The 19,255-nt window shown below is 35.3% G+C and overlaps 1 protein-coding gene and 1 long non-coding RNA gene across 3 annotated transcripts; one reads left to right on the top strand and one right to left on the bottom strand.

Moving 5' to 3' along the window:
- Positions 1 to 12,959: 12,959 nt before the first annotated feature.
- On the top strand, positions 12,960 to 14,788 carry LOC127122486 (uncharacterized). Its single transcript, XR_007803526.1, has 3 exons — positions 12,960 to 13,339; positions 13,467 to 13,529; positions 14,219 to 14,788. It is a non-coding gene; the product is annotated as an uncharacterized LOC127122486 (long non-coding RNA).
- A 2,144-nt stretch (positions 14,789 to 16,932) lies between these two features.
- LOC127115532 (uncharacterized) lies at positions 16,933 to 18,750 on the bottom strand. 2 transcript variants are annotated; one of them, XM_051047055.1, is made up of 3 exons: positions 17,708 to 18,750; positions 17,368 to 17,569; positions 16,933 to 17,243 (listed from the first exon to the last, which is right to left on the bottom strand). In XM_051047055.1, exons 1-3 carry the CDS (start codon positions 18,662 to 18,664, stop codon positions 17,215 to 17,217), a joined length of 1,188 nt encoding a protein of 395 aa, XP_050903012.1. In that variant the 5' UTR covers positions 18,665 to 18,750; the 3' UTR covers positions 16,933 to 17,214. The 2 variants fall into 2 exon arrangements, with proteins under 2 accessions (XP_050903012.1, XP_050903011.1); XM_051047054.1 differs by having other exon boundaries at positions 17,368 to 18,750.
- Between the last annotated feature and the right edge of the window lie 505 nt (positions 18,751 to 19,255).

Here is a 19,255-nt window from a genome sequence, read left to right as displayed (position 1 = left end):
CCCGTTCTCAAACTTCACACATTTGGAAAATTCCCCAGCAGCCTCAGCATAGGGAGTATAATACTTCGACAGCTCTGTGAACTTAGCAGCATACTCAGTAACAGACTTGTTACCCTGCTTCAATTCCAAGAATTCTATCTCTTTCTTTCCTCTGACATCCTCGGGAAAATACTTCCTCAGAAATCTCTCTCTGAACACAGCCCAAGAAATCTCAGCATCTCCAGCAGTTTCCAACTCAGTGCGGGTAGCAACCCACCAATCATCAGCTTCTTCTGACAGCATATGCGTACCGAACCTGACCTTCTGGTTATCGGCACACTCAGTTACTCGGAAGATCCTCTCGATCTTCTTCAACCACTTCTGAGCACCATCTGGATCGTATGCTCCCTTGAACATTGGAGGGTTGTTCTTCTGGAACTCACTCAGTTGACGAGCAGCTCCCATTCCCACAACATTCGGATTTCCTCCAAGTACTCCAGCTAGCATACCCAGAGCCTCAGCAATCGCAGCATCATCTCTACCTCTTCCAGCCATCTCTATTCTGAAAACCCAAACAAGCTAAACAAATAAGTACTGATAGGGTTACACAACACCTATCCCGTACAGGGGAAACAGAATAACTACGACTCGACACGACCGACTATGCTCTGATACCACTAATGTAACACCCTTCTGAATACCCCAAATTATTATAATTAAAATAACAATATATTCATCAGAGTAATTATGCCCCGAAGGGTGTCACACAATTAATCACAAAATTATCAAAATGTCCTGTCATGCTCATTTATTTAATCAAAATAAGGTTCTTTTGCATAATTCGCAGCGGAATAAAATTCAACTCAATGTAAAACATGTAACACAATACATGTAAATCATCAACAACCAATATCAAATCAATTAAGACATCCCCTCCCGATGTTACATCTATCAGAGCATGACCCATAAGAACTACTCTAGACTCCAAGCATTAGCTTCTACTCAACTCATTTCTCGTTACCTGAAAAATAGGTGTAAGGGTGAGTTCCTCAATCAATATAACAAGTATTATAGAACAACATGTAATGCTAAGTAATTAACATATTAATTCACCCTAACCAGACTACACACTCAGCAACGGCAGTATCCGTTCAAACATCATATTCAACAATAACATATAGCATATATATAATCTCAACCATACTCAACACATATAATACTGGAATACATCCATTCATATTATATGCCATACATTTATTATGCAATGAGACTCTATGCATGCGGTACCGACTATTTGTGAACATATAGTTCAACCTCACCGTCCAAATCCAGGCACGGCTACCAAGCTCACTAGTCCCACTCATTTGAGACATAGTGACTCACTCACTAATTCCTCACCATGGGAATTAGCTACCACCCCAAATGGGCCATGAAATGCACGCTACTCACCTAGCATGCAAACAATCAACAACAGTCCAATAATTACTAAACTCACTAATTCCTCACCATGGGAATTAGCTACCACCCCAAATGGGACACAATGTGCAAGCTAATCACCTAGCAATTGCAACATCACAACGAATTCAGAATAGACACATGCTCACACTCTAGCCACAAAACAGTCTATTCACAAATGCATACACAACTGATACAATCACAGCATCATGCATATCAACACACATCATTAACACGTTTTATCACAAAAGCATATCATATCATGCCACATAATCAAACACAGTATTAGCTCACTCTACTAATACCTACACTACTCAAAACAACGGGAAATGATCCCTATCACATCATGCCTCAGCTAAGTCGCATCACTCAGCCTAAACAACCAAAAACTGCACAACAGTAGCACAGAAAAATCACAATTCTGCCCATACGCGTATTGCCTCTGCCATACGCGTATTGCCCAAACCTGGCCAAACCCATACGCGTAATGCCCACTCTCATACGCGTATTGCGCATTTCCTCGCCCAACTCATACGCGTATCACATATCCCATACGCGTATGCTACGCGTAACAATCTCCCCTTACGCGTACCAACAGAGACCAATTTACGTTCAAAATATCATCTTTTTCCCCCATACGCGTAAGGCCTCCTCCATACGCGTACCAGCCAGCTCATACGCGTATTGCCTAGTGCCATACGCGTATGACCAGAAACCAGAACTCTCAGATCTGCTATGGCTTTCTCTGTTACGAAACCTATCCGATCCAACCTTCCACAGTCCAAATTACACACAATAATCGTCCATATCATCTACACGAATCATATCCTATTCATCTTCACCAATCCTAACATTATCTCTTCTAATTCCTACGAATTCTTTTCAATTATCATCCAATTTCATTCATCCAATATTTCACAAATTCATCATGCATCAATCAAATCAGAGATACAACCAATGGTTATCACTACCCAGTACATATTATCATATAATACCCTTTAACCGATGATAAACCCCCCTTACCTGAGTTAATCCGGCAGCTTCCGAGCTCCAAGCTTCTCCTTCCTTCAACCTTCGTTCTCTGGCTTTTTGCCCTTTCTGCCTCTTTTCCCTTTTCACGTGAAATTAACCTTTTTACCAAAAATGGGATTTTTCTAAATTCCAACTGATATATTATTCCAATAAATAATTATCCCAATAATTATTATTCCAAAATAATAATAAAATAATAATAATCCAAACTTCCAATTATTCAATTAAATTAATAAATAAAATATTAATTTAAATTAAATAATTAGCTTAGTTTAATTGGGGTGTTACAACTCTCCCCCACTAAAAGAGTTTTCGTCCTCGAAAACATACCTCAATCGAACAACTCCGGATAAGCCTCCTTCATCTGGCTCTCCAGTTCCCAAGTCACATTGCCGCCTGCTGGTCCTCCCCAAGCTACCTTCACCAAGGCAATCTCTTTACCCCGCAACTGTTTCAACTCTCGATCCTCGATCCTCATAGGTGATGTTTCAACAGTCAGGTTATCTCTCACCTGTACATCATCTACTTGGACTACATGCGACGGATCATGAATGTACCTCCTCAACTGAGACACATGAAAAACATCATGCAAATTCGCAAGCGACGGCGGTAAAGCGATACGATAGGCTACCTCTCCTATCCTCTCCAAAATCTGATAAGGACCAATAAATCGAGGTGTCAACTTCTTCGACTTCAAAGCTCGACCAACACCGGTTATCGGAGTAACACGAAGAAACACGTGATCTCCCTCTTGGAACTCAAGGGACTTCCTCCTCTTATCATGATAACTCTTCTGACGACTCTGAGCAATTCTCATCTTCTCCTGAATCATCTTAATCTTTTCTGTAGTTTGTTGAACAATCTCCGGTCCAACCACAACACTCTCACCGGACTCATACCAACATAAAGGTGTCCGACATCTCCTACCATACAAAGCTTCAAACGGTGCCATACCAATGCTCGAATGAAAACTATTGTTGTAGGTAAACTCAATCAAAGGCAAATAACCATCCCAAGCACCTCCCTTCTCCAAAACACAAGCTCTCAAAAGATCCTCTAGCGACTGAATCGTCCTCTCAGTCTGACCATCAGTCTGCGGATGATATGCAGAACTCAATCTCAGCTTAGTTCCCAAAGCCCTCTGCAAACCTTCCCAGAACTTCGATGTAAATCTAGGATCTCTATCTGAAACAATGCTCGACGGAATACCATGCAAACTTACAATCTTCTCAATATACAACTCAGCTAATCTCTCTAACGGATAATCCATTCTGATCGGAATGAAATGAGCCGACTTCGTCAATCTATCAACAATCACCCAGATAGCCTCAAAATTCTTACTTGTCCTCGGCAAACCAGAAACAAAGTCCATACTGATACTATCCCACTTCCACTCTGGAATAGCCAACGGTTGCATTAGCCCAGACGGCTTCTGATGCTCAATCTTTGACTTCTGACAAGTCAGACAGGAATAAACAAAACTCGCAATTTCTCTCTTCATTCCCGGCCACCAAAATAACTTCTTCAAATCATGGTACATCTTCGTAGCTCCAGGATGAATACTCAAGCCACTACGATGTCCCTCTTCAAGAATACTCTTCTTAAGCTCAGTAACATCCGGAATACACACCCGACTACCAAATTTCAAAACACCATTCTCATCAACTCTGAATTCACCACCTTGACCTTGATTCACTAAAGTCAACGTATCAACCAAAAGCATATCGGATTTCTGACCCTCTCTGATCTCATCCAGAATATTACTCGTCAACTTCAACATTCCCAATTTAACACTATTGTGGGTACTCTCACACACCAAACTTAAATCTCTAAACTGCTCAATTAAATCCAACTCTTTAACCATTAACATAGACATATGTAAGGATTTCCGACTCAATGCATCAGCCACTACATTTGCTTTACCCGGATGGTAATTCAAACCAAAATCATAATCCTTCAAGAATTCTAACCATCTCCTCTGTCTCATATTCAGCTCTTTCTGATCAAACAAATACTTTAAACTCTTATGGTCACTGAAAACTTCAAATCTTGATCCATACAAATAATGCCTCCACAACTTCAGAACAAATACCACGGCTGCCAACTCTAAATCGTGCGTCGGATAGTTCTTCTCATGAACCCTTAGCTGTCTCGAAGCATAAGCTATAACCTGCTTATTCTGCATCAACACACCACCTAAACCCAACAATGAAGCATCACAATAAACCTCGAATAATTCCGACGAACTCGGTAATATCAGAATAGGAGCAATAGTTAACCTTTTCTTTAACTCTTGGAAACCTTCTTCACATTTTGAATCCCAAACAAACGCTTGCCCCTTTCTAGTCAACATTGTCAACGGTAATGCCAACTTGGAAAATCCCTCAATGAATTTTCTATAATAACCTGCAAGTCCAAGAAAACTCCTTATCTCAGAAACTGACTTCGGAGCTTCCCACCTAGATACCGCTTCTATCTTAGAAGGATCAACAGCCACGCCGCCTCTTGAAATCACATGACCAAGAAAACTAACTTCTTCTAACCAAAATTCACACTTAGACAGTTTAGCAAATAACTTCTTTTCTCGGAGAACTTCTAAAACCACTCTCAAATGCTCAGCATGCTCTTCTTCAGATTTCGAGTACACCAAAATGTCATCGATAAACACCACAACAAACTTGTCTAGGTACGGATGGAAAATCCTATTCATATACTCCATGAATACTCCAGGCGCATTAGTCACACCAAAAGGCATTACAGAATACTCATAATGTCCATACCTTGTTCTGAAAGCAGTCTTCTGAATATCTTCAGTTTTCACACGTATCTGATGATACCCAGATCTCAAGTCTATCTTGCTGAACACACTTGCACCAACCAACTGATCCATCAAATCATCAATCCTCGGTAAAGGATACCGATTCTTGATCGTCACTTTATTCAGTTGCCTGTAGTCCACACACAACCTCATAGTACCTTCTTTCTTCTTAACCAACAACACTGGTGCACCCCACGGTGACACACTCGGACGAATGAATTTCTTATCCAACAGATCTTCCAGCTGACTCTTCAATTCAGCCAACTCAACAGCAGACATACGATACGGAGCCATCGATATTGGTCTAGTACCAGGTACCAAATCAATCGAGAACTCAACTTCACGCTCTGGTGGCAATTCGTTCACCGCTTCCGGAAACACATCAGGAAAATCACACACCACAGCGAGATCGCCAATCACCAGTTTATCTTTAGCTTCCAAAGTCGCTAACAGCATAAACAACTCCGCTCCATCTGCTACTTCCTCATTCACCTGCCTGGCTGATAGAAAAAAACTCTTTCCTTCCTCAATCTCTGGAAATATCACAGTCTTATCAAAACAGTTGATATAGACTCGGTTAAACACCAACCAGTTCATACCCAGAATAACATCAACCTGTACCAGTGGAAGACACACAAGGTCTATCCCAAAGTCTCTACCAAAAATACTCAAAGGGCAACTTAAACAAATTGAAGTAGTAGTCACTGAACCCTTCGCAGGAGTATCAATCACCATACTTCCAAGCATCTTAGATATCTCTAACTTAAGTTTCACAGCACAATCCAAAGATATAAAGGAATGAGTAGCACCGGTGTCAATAATAGCTACAAGAGGAAAGCCATTAATATAACACGTACCTCGGATCAAACGATCATCTGCAGAAATCTCAGAACCCGATAAAGCAAAAACCTTGCCTCCTGACTGATTCTCTTTCTTCGGCTTAGGACACTGTGGACTGATATGACCCAACTCTCCACAGTTGAAACAAGTCACAGTCTTCAACCGGCAATCTGCAGCTAAATGACCACCTTTTCCACACTTGAAACATTTCTTCTCATTACTGGTACACTCATGGATACGATGTCCAGCCTGACCACATCTGTAACACTTAGCAGGAGCACTAGAGTCTCCCCCACTAGGCCTCTTCATCCCACTCTGTCCCTGAAAACCTTTGCCAGCTGCATACGGTTTTCCACGGTCATTCTGACTCTTACCTTTCCTATCAACCCTTTGCTGATAGCTCTCTGCTCTGGCTTTGGAATCCTGTTCGAAAATCCTGCAACAGTCAACCAAATCAGAAAACACTCTAATCCTTTGATACCCAATCGCCTGCTTGATCTCGGGACGCAACCCGTTCTCAAACTTCACACATTTGGAAAATTCCCCAGCAGCCTCAGCATAGGGAGTATAATACTTCGACAGCTCTGTGAACTTAGCAGCATACTCAGTAACAGACTTGTTACCCTGCTTCAATTCCAAGAATTCTATCTCTTTCTTTCCTCTGACATCCTCGGGAAAATACTTCCTCAGAAATCTCTCTCTGAACACAGCCCAAGAAATCTCAGCATCTCCAGCAGTTTCCAACTCAGTGCGGGTAGCAACCCACCAATCATCAGCTTCTTCTGACAGCATATGCGTACCGAACCTGACCTTCTGGTTATCGGCACACTCAGTTACTCGGAAGATCCTCTCGATCTTCTTCAACCACTTCTGAGCACCATCTGGATCGTATGCTCCCTTGAACATTGGAGGGTTGTTCTTCTGGAACTCACTCAGTTGACGAGCAGCTCCCATTCCCACAACATTCGGATTTCCTCCAAGTACTCCAGCTAGCATACCCAGAGCCTCAGCAATCGCAGCATCATCTCTACCTCTTCCAGCCATCTCTATTCTGAAAACCCAAACAAGCTAAACAAATAAGTACTGATAGGGTTACACAACACCTATCCCGTACAGGGGAAACAGAATAACTACGACTCGACACGACCGACTATGCTCTGATACCACTAATGTAACACCCTTCTGAATACCCCAAATTATTATAATTAAAATAACAATATATTCATCAGAGTAATTATGCCCCGAAGGGTGTCACACAATTAATCACAAAATTATCAAAATGTCCTGTCATGCTCATTTATTTAATCAAAATAAGGTTCTTTTGCATAATTCGCAGCGGAATAAAATTCAACTCAATGTAAAACATGTAACACAATACATGTAAATCATCAACAACCAATATCAAATCAATTAAGACATCCCCTCCCGATGTTACATCTATCAGAGCATGACCCATAAGAACTACTCTAGACTCCAAGCATTAGCTTCTACTCAACTCATTTCTCGTTACCTGAAAAATAGGTGTAAGGGTGAGTTCCTCAATCAATATAACAAGTATTATAGAACAACATGTAATGCTAAGTAATTAACATATTAATTCACCCTAACCAGACTACACACTCAGCAACGGCAGTATCCGTTCAAACATCATATTCAACAATAACATATAGCATATATATAATCTCAACCATACTCAACACATATAATACTGGAATACATCCATTCATATTATATGCCATACATTTATTATGCAATGAGACTCTATGCATGCGGTACCGACTATTTGTGAACATATAGTTCAACCTCACCGTCCAAATCCAGGCACGGCTACCAAGCTCACTAGTCCCACTCATTTGAGACATAGTGACTCACTCACTAATTCCTCACCATGGGAATTAGCTACCACCCCAAATGGGCCATGAAATGCACGCTACTCACCTAGCATGCAAACAATCAACAACAGTCCAATAATTACTAAACTCACTAATTCCTCACCATGGGAATTAGCTACCACCCCAAATGGGACACAATGTGCAAGCTAATCACCTAGCAATTGCAACATCACAACGAATTCAGAATAGACACATGCTCACACTCTAGCCACAAAACAGTCTATTCACAAATGCATACACAACTGATACAATCACAGCATCATGCATATCAACACACATCATTAACACGTTTTATCACAAAAGCATATCATATCATGCCACATAATCAAACACAGTATTAGCTCACTCTACTAATACCTACACTACTCAAAACAACGGGAAATGATCCCTATCACATCATGCCTCAGCTAAGTCGCATCACTCAGCCTAAACAACCAAAAACTACACAACAGTAGCACAGAAAAATCACAATTCTGCCCATACGCGTATTGCCTCTGCCATACGCGTATTGCCCAAACCTGGCCAAACCCATACGCGTAATGCCCACTCTCATACGCGTATTGCGCATTTCCTCGCCCAACTCATACGCGTATCACATATCCCATACGCGTATGCTACGCGTAACAATCTCCCCTTACGCGTACCAACAGAGACCAATTTACGTTCAAAATATCATCTTTTTCCCCCATACGCGTAAGGCCTCCTCCATACGCGTACCAGCCAGCTCATACGCGTATTGCCTAGTGCCATACGCGTATGACCAGAAACCAGAACTCTCAGATCTGCTATGGCTTTCTCTGTTACGAAACCTATCCGATCCAACCTTCCACAGTCCAAATTACACACAATAATCGTCCATATCATCTACACGAATCATATCCTATTCATCTTCACCAATCCTAACATTATCTCTTCTAATTCCTACGAATTCTTTTCAATTATCATCCAATTTCATTCATCCAATATTTCACAAATTCATCATGCATCAATCAAATCAGAGATACAACCAATGGTTATCACTACCCAGTACATATTATCATATAATACCCTTTAACCGATGATAAACCCCCCTTACCTGAGTTAATCCGGCAGCTTCCGAGCTCCAAGCTTCTCCTTCCTTCAACCTTCGTTCTCTGGCTTTTTGCCCTTTCTGCCTCTTTTCCCTTTTCACGTGAAATTAACCTTTTTACCAAAAATGGGATTTTTCTAAATTCCAACTGATATATTATTCCAATAAATAATTATCCCAATAATTATTATTCCAAAATAATAATAAAATAATAATAATCCAAACTTCCAATTATTCAATTAAATTAATAAATAAAATATTAATTTAAATTAAATAATTAGCTTAGTTTAATTGGGGTGTTACAATAGTGACTCAAAATTGTTACAGGAACAAATTATACACCTTCTCTGGCATTGTTCCTCTTCCCTTGCAAACCCTTATTTTTAAGTATTATTTTCTTTTGCCTTTATTTTTATATTTGAATCTAAAAGCCCCCAACAATAGTTTTTATTTAATTGAACGATGATTTTAACTCGATATTGACTTGTAGTCCTTGAGATCGACATTCAGGGAATTTCCCCTTTATTACTAAAGCAAGCAAAATAGTACACTTGTTATTTTTCCGATCAACATGGTTCCATTATATATGGTTGGGCCAAAAACAAGGAGAATTAAATGTTTGGCAATAAGCCAAACAACTCTCGGTACAAAGGTGGACAATTATCCTAAAAGGGGATATATGGAATTCCAAAGAGATATGGTATTTGGTTTCAAAAAGACAATGGGTCACTGAGGTGAATGGTTATGATTAAAGGTAGGTGATGGATCATGAAAGATATGGATGAAGCCCTAAGGCATAAGAAAGAATAATTATGCTCGCCAAGGGTTCGAAGCCTTGTGCCTATGTATTCTCATCGTGCAATGAAAAAGTCAAAGCTCCGTAGTTCTTGGAACTAAGATAGAACAAAGAAAATAAGAGATTTGATAGGAATTGATGAAATGTATAAATTGGCACCAACATACAATAGTAGCATGGGAACCCATAAAGGTAAACGAACTTTTTACCATAGAGTAAACAGACATAAATCCAGAAAACAAATGAATTAAGTGTTTGACATCAAGGAAAACATCTCTTGGTTCACAAGATGGGCACTAGAATTAACCTAAAAGGATATGTATGGGACCCCAAAGGAAAATGATATTTGGTCCAAGGAAACCGTATATCACTGTAGAGGAACAAGCAATTTGAAACGAAAGGAGAATGGTATATTAAATCCATGAAGAAATAAACTCGGAACCAAAGACTAAACATGCATAAAGGCAGAAAACAAAGAAATTAAGTGTTTTGCATAAAGGAAAATATCTCTTGGTTCATGAGATGGACATTAGAATTGCCCTAAAAGGATATGCATGAAATCCAAAGGGATAAGGGATTTGGTTTCAAAGAGAAGACAGTAAAATACTGTTGAGGGATGGTAATGATTTGTGACGGGAGAGAATAAATAAATGTGAAAGAAGAATTAATAATTAGGGTGTTCGCCAAGGGTTCGAAGCCTTGTGTATACATATTCTCATCGTGCAATAAGAAAGTCAGAGCTTTGTAGTTCAGAAAACTAATGCGGAACAAAGACAACATGAGTTTGTTAGGGCATACAACCCTACGGGGCAAAAAAAGGAATGCCAAGGTCTATAACCTTACATGGAAATATGAAAGATTTCCAGAGTCTATAACTCTAAAGGCAAGAAGGTGTTTTCCAAAGTCTACAACCTTATAAGCAAAGAGAACAAATGCCAGAGTCTATAACTCTATAGGCAGAATGAAGGGTTACTATAGTCTATAACTCTATAGGAAAAATGGAGTTTGCCAACGTCTACCACCTTATGGGGGCAAGGAATGCACTACCAAGGTCTATAACCTGATAGGAAAAAGCACAAAGGCCAATAGTCTATAACTTTATAGGGCTGATCAAAGGGATTTTCAAGGTCTATAACCATGGGCCAAAGTCTATAACTCAATAGGCAAAAAAAGAGCTTGCCAAAATTTATAACCTCATAGGCAGAGGATTATTGCCAAGGTCTATCACCTTATAGGCAAGAAAATGTTGCCAAGGTCTATCACCTTAAAGGCGGACGAATGAATTGCCAAGGTCTATAAACTTATAAGGCAAGAGCACAAATGCCAAGAGTCTATAACCCTGCAAGGCTAATCAAAATGGTTGTCATGGTCTATAACTCTATAGGTAATAGAGGAAATGCCAAAGTCTATAACTCCATAGGCACATAAAGAATTTTCCAAGGTCTATAATGTCATGGGGCAAAGAAAGATTTCCAAAGTCTATTACCTTATAGGCAAGAAAGATTACTAGGGTTTATAACCTTAAATTCAAAAGAATGAATTGATTGAGGGAGAGTATACAACTACAAGGTGCTGATATCAAGGAGAAAGTGACCCAAAAAGAGGGTGCGATTAGCTTGCTTGAAGAAAACTTGTCAATTACTTGATTCGAATTGCACTAAATTCTATGAACAAAGGCAAATACCTTGAGCAGCTGGGTCATTCGTCCCATACCCAAGGATATTCTAGACAAGGATAAGAAGGCACCACTCTCATAATTCTTCGTTACTTAAGTCTCATGGCATACAAATTGAATCATGATTGACAAGTTAATGATATAAGATCATGATTATTGATCCTGATGATGCAATATTGCTTGTTGTGGAAGGAGACTTGGCAATCATTTGATTCAAATTATGCTAAAGTCTATGAATAAAGGTGAATACGATGAGCAAATGGGTCATTCCTCTCGTACCCAAAGATATTCAGAATGTGTTCAAGAATTATCCACTCTCACTCTTTCTCTATTTCTTAAGACTCATGGCGCACAACTTGAATCAGGATTATCAAATGTTGATACCTTTTTTGTGCTTGAGAAGTAGTTCACTTTGTTGCTATGCTTGACTTGTATTGACTTTGAAGTCTTGAACTTGGATTTGAATCTTGAGGTCTTGAGCTCCTGAGATCCAGTATATCCAGTATATCTAGTACATCTTAAACACAAGGGACTTGCCCTATCAAGTGATCAAGGGTCTTTTAACCATTTGAATAGGCTTGGGAAAATGAGCACAATGCAAAGGATTTGGTTGATCATTGTGACCTTTGATCAACACAACCAATGGGAACGAAAATGATCATAATCATGTACACAACATATCTAAAGATGAATCAATTATGTCCTAAGCTAGGGGAACATGCACTTCGAGATTTAAAACCCCAAGTACTAAGGTTAATGTCATAATTAAGAATCAAGATCTAGTTGAAACTAAACAACCTAATTATCTAACCATCTAATTATATTCTAAAAATATTAAACAATATAATTATCATTAATCTAATTAGAATTCTAAAAATTCTTAATCAAGTTATAAAAACCTAATTAATCTAATTAAATTCTAAAACATAATCAAGTTCTAAAAACCTAATTAATCTAATTAAATTTTAAAACCCAAACAATCTAAAATTTTAATTAACCTATAATTCTAATTCTAAAATCTAATTATTTCTAAAAGTCTAAATCCCTAATTAACCTTTAATCAAATTCTAATTAATCATTAATTCTAAATCTAAAACAATTCCAAATCGCCTAAACACAATATTCTAATTAACCTAATTAGAATTCTAATTAAGCTCTAACTCTATTCTAATTAGAATGAGAAATTAAAAGTATTTAAATGAATCATACTGAGGAGGTACAGGCCCAATCGTGGAGGTATATGATAAAAGTTTGTTTGTTTGGGCCCTAGGATTGAGCCTACTACAGCTTTAGCCAGGCTCAGAGGGTGCAGTAATTTATGAGGTACAATGATCAATTATGTGGGCCTAAGGCCCAGGACCGATATCGACATATTGGCAAGGCAAAGTTCAGAGTGGTCCACACATTCATTAAACACTTCCCTCGTCCGAGCTCACTCTGATCTTAGGTGATTTCCACAAACCATCTCCGCCGCGCCAGAAATCGCCTCCGACGGCGGTGAAGGCTTAATCACCATCAATTATACTTCATCCTAACTATCTCCCTCTTCTTTATCCAAGCCCTGAGTCAATTCTCTCAAACTCTCACTCACGACTACGAATCGAAGCAAAACACGCAGGAACCCTAACTATCAGTTCGATAATTACATGTCACAGAGACAACATTGGGATCCCCAGCCATGGGGGTTTAGCTCCCCACGCACCAAACTACATCACGACAGACGGGTTAGCACGAAACAAGGGAGAAACGAAGGCTTAACTCTGTGAATCATGCAAAATAGTTAGTTAAGATTGATCTGTTATAGTTATTTATGTGTTAACTGAAAATGTTAGTTATTTAGTTTTCTGTTAGTCAGATTAGGGATTAATTTAATGTTAGTCAGTGAATTGGGTATTGACTGAATATTGCAGGTTGCTTTGCTTTGAAGTTAAGTGGAAATGTGCTATTGGATTTGATGATGACATGCTGAACTGGTATGATTTTAAGTTGTAAGTTTTTTAGTTGTTTTGACACACTGCATGATGACTTATTGATGCCGGTTGTAGGGTGATGGTATGCTGAGTTGCTCAGTTAGATTGGGTTTGTTAGTGTAGTAAATGCCAAAAATATTCCATGAAAAATATTTGAATGTCCTCTATGCAAGCTATTGAATATTAGGAAATGTTAGCAGAAAAAATATGAATTGGAAAATGTTGTATAGGAACCTTGACATCTAATTGATTGAAAATGCAATGTGTGATGATTAATGGTATTTGAAAGTGATACTTGTATGCAATGCTAGTGAATTTATACTAATGTATCCATATGGTCTGCTATATGAATGAATGTTATTTAATGCACTGCTTGCTATACTCGGAACTTAGGGCTGAATTGCAATCAAGTTAGTCATACCAAATGGTTGTCAATGGAACTGCCTTGTATCTAAAATCTTGTTAGGGATGTATGCTTGAGTTGGACTAATAGTGAATGGTGTTGAAAACTATGGCTGGTCACATTGGTTGGTTAATTGTGTAGTTTCATTCAAGTATTGGTTAGGGATTAGAATATTAGGAAGGCTGTTAGATGAATGTTGGAACAATACTTCGTGAATGGTGTCTAACTTGGTCATGTGGGTATAGGCTGCATTATGCTAATGCTCTTGTGTTGACTCTATTTGTTGCAGGGCTAGTATCAAAATTTGTTGAGTGTGAGAATTATATGAAGATGGATATGGAGTATATATAGGGTAATGTTTTTGTGTTATGTTTCTATGTTATTTTTCTTGGATTCCTAGTTAGTGTGTAGGTGCAAATTGTGCAGAGCAAAAATTGTGCAGAGCAAAAATTGTGCAAATTGTGCAGAGCAAAAATTGTGCATTGTGCAAATTGTGCAGAGCAAAAATTGTGCATTGTGCAAATTGTGCAGAGCAAAAATTGTGCAAATTGTGCAGAGCAAAAATTGTGCAAATTGTGTAGAGCAAAAATTGTGCAGAGCAAATGCAGAAGGAAACAAAGCAGGGTCCAAATAAGAGCAAGCTTAAGCTGACTTGGAAAAAGAATACAAAGAATCTTCCCATTTTAATAGTGAAGACAAAAAAAACATAAGCATGTGATTTGGATTTGGTATTCATGTGCCATTTTCAAAACAGCATTCTCAGATATCTAATTTATATATTGAATACAATGTACTACAACAATGTATTATTCCCACCTTACAATAATATATTTTATTAATTTGATTTTTATTTGATTAATTAGATTGGTCCATGTTTGAAAAAATGAAATTATTAAATTAATCATATTAAGATTTATATTTTATTAATTTGATTTTTATTTGATTAATTACATTGGTCCACATTTGAAAAAATAAAATTATTAAATTAATCATACTTAATATTTATATTTTATTAATTTTTTTTTTACTATTTTATACATAATTAATAAATAATTTAAGATTTACTTAGATTTCATAAATAGTAATCAAATTAAAAAATAGATTTATTATATTAATTATATTTAAGATTTATATTTTATTAATTTAATTTGATTATTATTTAATAAATAATTAATAAATACTTTAAAATAAGTCTCTAATGTAGCATCAATATAAGTATTTATAGTGCAGAATCAATATAAATATCAATATAAACGTTGGAAGTAATGCTGATAAATATCAATATAAACGTTGGAAGTAATGCTGAGAAATATCAAACTATTTATAGTGAAGTATCAATATAAGTATTATATAAATATAAGTATTATATAAGTATGAATGTTGAGATAATTCATTAATGTAGCATGGTCTAGTGGAAAGATGTGTCATTTGCATAGTATCCTAATTCAAATTCTGTTTTTTTCTTCAAAATTTTGCTTGTTTTTGTTTAATTAAAATATTAATATTTTTAAAAAAGTAAAAAGAGAATAAAAAATTAACATAGCATTTTAAAAAATTATAATTAAAGAGAAATTCCAACTAAATAGCCCACGTTACATTTAGAAATATAAAAAATAAAAAAAATTATAAATGAGTGCCACATTATTATTTTTGATGATTTAATTTTTGAGGGAGCAAATAAGAGGAATCTTCATAAAATAGAGAGAGAATTCAAACAAATTTTTATATAGGATCTTTTAAATCCGCTCATGTGATAGATACCCTAGTAAATCCAATTGGCGCCTCCATTCAATTTTTAAGAGGAGTCTTCAATTCAATTGACGACTCCTCTTAAAAGTGGTGTAGTTTTGATTTTTTTTTTAAAATCAAAAGTATTTTGGAAATTTCCTTAAAAATGTGGATAATTTTTGTAAAAATTTCGAAAATTATACCGTATTTTAGAAGTGGCCAGTGAGAGTAAAAAACTTCTCATTAAAGTTAAAAAAGGAGCATTTATGATACAAAATTAAAATGGGAAGATTCTTTCTATTTTCCAAGTTAGCATAAACTTGCTCTTTTATTTCCTTCGGCTCAATTTGCAGACCGATTAGGACATAAACACACAAGATGTCCCATCACGCCGAACATATTTTCAATACATGATATGATATTGTAGGTTTTAAATAGCTATTATAAATATTTTGAATGATTGTTAAATTTTAATCATGTCAATCCTTGAAAAAGTGTGTGACCCTAATTTGATTGTAAGTGTTTGAGTTAAAAAAAGAAGATAATAAACTATTTATAAAAATATTTAACTGATTACAAACTATTTATATATAGATTTTAATAATAAGCCATTAACCTATAAGAAAATCATTAATAACAAATAATTGAATTTAAATATTATTATGATAAAATAATATTTTAAAAAAATAATTTTTTAAATTTATTTGAGAACACCGAATAAAAATATATATTAATTTAAACACAACTAATTATTAATTTAGCAGTTTACATTTTTTTGAAAGAATCAATTCATTGATTTACTTGAATAAAAAATAATTATTTGTAATATTAATATTATTCAAACTATTTAATGTGCAATCCAACAAATTCAATTTCATCTCATCATCTCCATTTCTTACAATTCAGCAAATTCATAGCTAGATTCTATTGTTGGTTTCTTGAAGAAAGGTAGATACTCATGTAATAGTCCTTAAATATAAAATTTCACATAAACAAAATTATTACCTACTACCATTTTCGATTTTTTTTTTAAATTAACCAAATTTTTCAAAAAAAAATCAATAAAGCATTAAATTTTTTTAATTAAATACTGTAAAAATCGCATAAAAAAACTTTTTTTAAATAACAATAATAATAATAATAATAATAATAATAATAATAATAATAATAATAATAATAATAATAATAATAAAAGAAGTCGAAGAACATAGTAAAGTTGTTTAGCAACTCATCATATATTAGTATATAATTACTAGGAGTAATAGATAGGCATAATTTTTTTGTAGAAGTCTAATAAACAATCATGATTCATCATGTGAAAATACAAAGGATGCTTTAAAATACCAAGATAAAGTTGCTTTCGAAATAACATTTCTTTAACATTGAGACAATAAAAGAAAACTTAAACAGAAGCAAGAGACTTAGTAACAAAATATAATGACATACTCGTAGTCTAGTACCTAAAACTACATCAGTTCTAAACCTCTATTCTAAGAATCAAATTGCAACAAAAAGAAAAGGTAAACACAAGCATCCCATGTTAATCAGCTGTAGGATTTATGGAGTAGTATCACTAAGATTTGAATCTGCAAATCAAAATAAAAAAGAATAATCAGTCATTTAAAAGTAAAAAAGAAAAAAAGAATTACTACACTAAATAAATAATTGATAAAAATAAATTATTCATAAAATTGAAATTCTAACACTTACTACTTTGATGACGATAGTTTAATTTTAAATTTGGTGGTCCCATTGATGAATGACCACTTGAAATGTCATCTAGTGGTGAGGATATGGTTTGATTTTCGGTAGTCCTTCCACGACAACAACAACAACTACTACAACATCGAGTACACCATGGACCCCTACACCATGGACCCCGACACCAAGACCAACATTCAAAACATTTTTTCTTCAGCCATGTATATATTGGATATCGTTGGAAAAAAAAAGGCATTAGTACTGATACAACTCCCATGATAGAAATAACTACACATAATGTAGGAGATAAATAATATGATAAAAAAAATGATATTGCACCATTCAATACCATTGTAACAGATATTTCCAGCATTCCATTCGAGACCTGCCTTTTTTGAACCTCAAAAATAATTGTTGAAACATAGTGTAACTTAAACATCACAAACATAAAACATAATATATTTATATTATCATCAAAAAATTCAGTATGCTGAATTTTTAGGGGCACGAATGAACCCAGAGCTACAGCATTTTGAAAACATATTGAAATAAGATTTTTAGAAAATTTTTGTTTTCTAACAGAGTGGTGTTCTGGATTCTGAGTTTGTTCATTTGAAAGTGTTACATGTCGTGCATATAGCCTATAGAATAAAAAGAAACCTACACCCCAAATTAGTAGAACAACCAGGAGCAAATTCATAGAGAGAATAGACATCATAGAGACTGATATCAAAAAAAAGGTTCCCATGAAAACTGAAATTTGGGCAGATGTTGCTGGAAGGGTTAAACCTTCTAGTATAGCAACCATCAAGTGAGAAACAAAAAGAAAGTGAAATACACCCATGAGAATGAGAGTGCAGTGAAAGTAATCTTGAAAAATAGGATTAAAAGTAGTATTAAAAACAAAAGTGGTAAAAGAACCCACCAAAATAAAATGCATATTTGAAATAAAACTCAAATTTTTGAAGAAATCGTGTGACCTAACCGAGGAGTGCTTCAATATCTGCTCAATGGAATGCATGATGAATTTAGAGATGAAAGAAATTAAAATTTGTTGAGTGTGAGAATTATATGAAGATGGATATGGAGTATATATAGGGTAATGCTTTTGTGTTATTTTTCTTGGATTCCTAGTTAGTGGGTAGGTTGAGATAACGGAAAATTGTGCAGAGCAAATTGTGCAGAAGGAAAGAAAGCAGGGTCCAAATAAGAGCAAGCTTAAGCTGACTTGGAAAAAGAATACAAAGAATCTTTCCATTTTAATAGTGAAGACAAAAAACACATAAGCATGTGATTTGGTATTCATGTGCCATTTTCAAAAGAGCATTCTCACTAATCTAATTTATATATTGAATACAATGTACTACAACAATGTATTATTCCCACCTTACAACAATATATTTTATTAATTTGATTTTTATTTGATTAATTAGATTGATCCATATTTGAAAAAATGAAATTATTAAATTAATCATATTTAAGATTTATATTTTATTAATTTGATTTTTATTTGATTAATTACATTGGTCCACGTTTGAAAAAATAAAATTATTAAATTAATCATACTTAATATTTATATTTTAGTAATTTTTTTTTACTATTTTATAAATAATAAATAAATAATTTAAGATTTACTTAGATTTAATAAATAGTAATCAAATTAAAAAATAGATTTATTATATTAATTATATTTAAGATTTACATTTTATTAACTTAATTTGATTATTATTTAATAAATAATTAATAAATACTTTAAAATAAGTCTCTAATGTAGCATCAATATAAGTATTTATAGTGCAGGATCAATATAAATATCAATATAAACGTTGGAAGTAATGCTGAGAAATATCCAACTATTTATAGTGGAGTATCAATATAAGTATTATATAAGTATGAA

Source organism: Lathyrus oleraceus, chromosome 1, assembly GCF_024323335.1.
Source record: "Lathyrus oleraceus cultivar Zhongwan6 chromosome 1, CAAS_Psat_ZW6_1.0, whole genome shotgun sequence".
Taxonomy (NCBI): domain Eukaryota; kingdom Viridiplantae; phylum Streptophyta; class Magnoliopsida; order Fabales; family Fabaceae; genus Lathyrus; species Lathyrus oleraceus.
This window is presented reverse-complemented; position numbering and strand designations above follow the sequence as displayed.

Coding starts and splice junctions, on each gene's coding strand:
- LOC127115532 (XM_051047054.1), bottom strand. CDS start 18,664: ATGAATACCAAATCACATGCTTATGTGTTTTTTGTCTTCACTATTAAA. Junction 17,244..17,367: donor AAACTATCGTCATCAAAGTA/GTAAGTGTTAGA, acceptor TTTGATTTGCAG/ATTCAAATCTTAGTGATACT.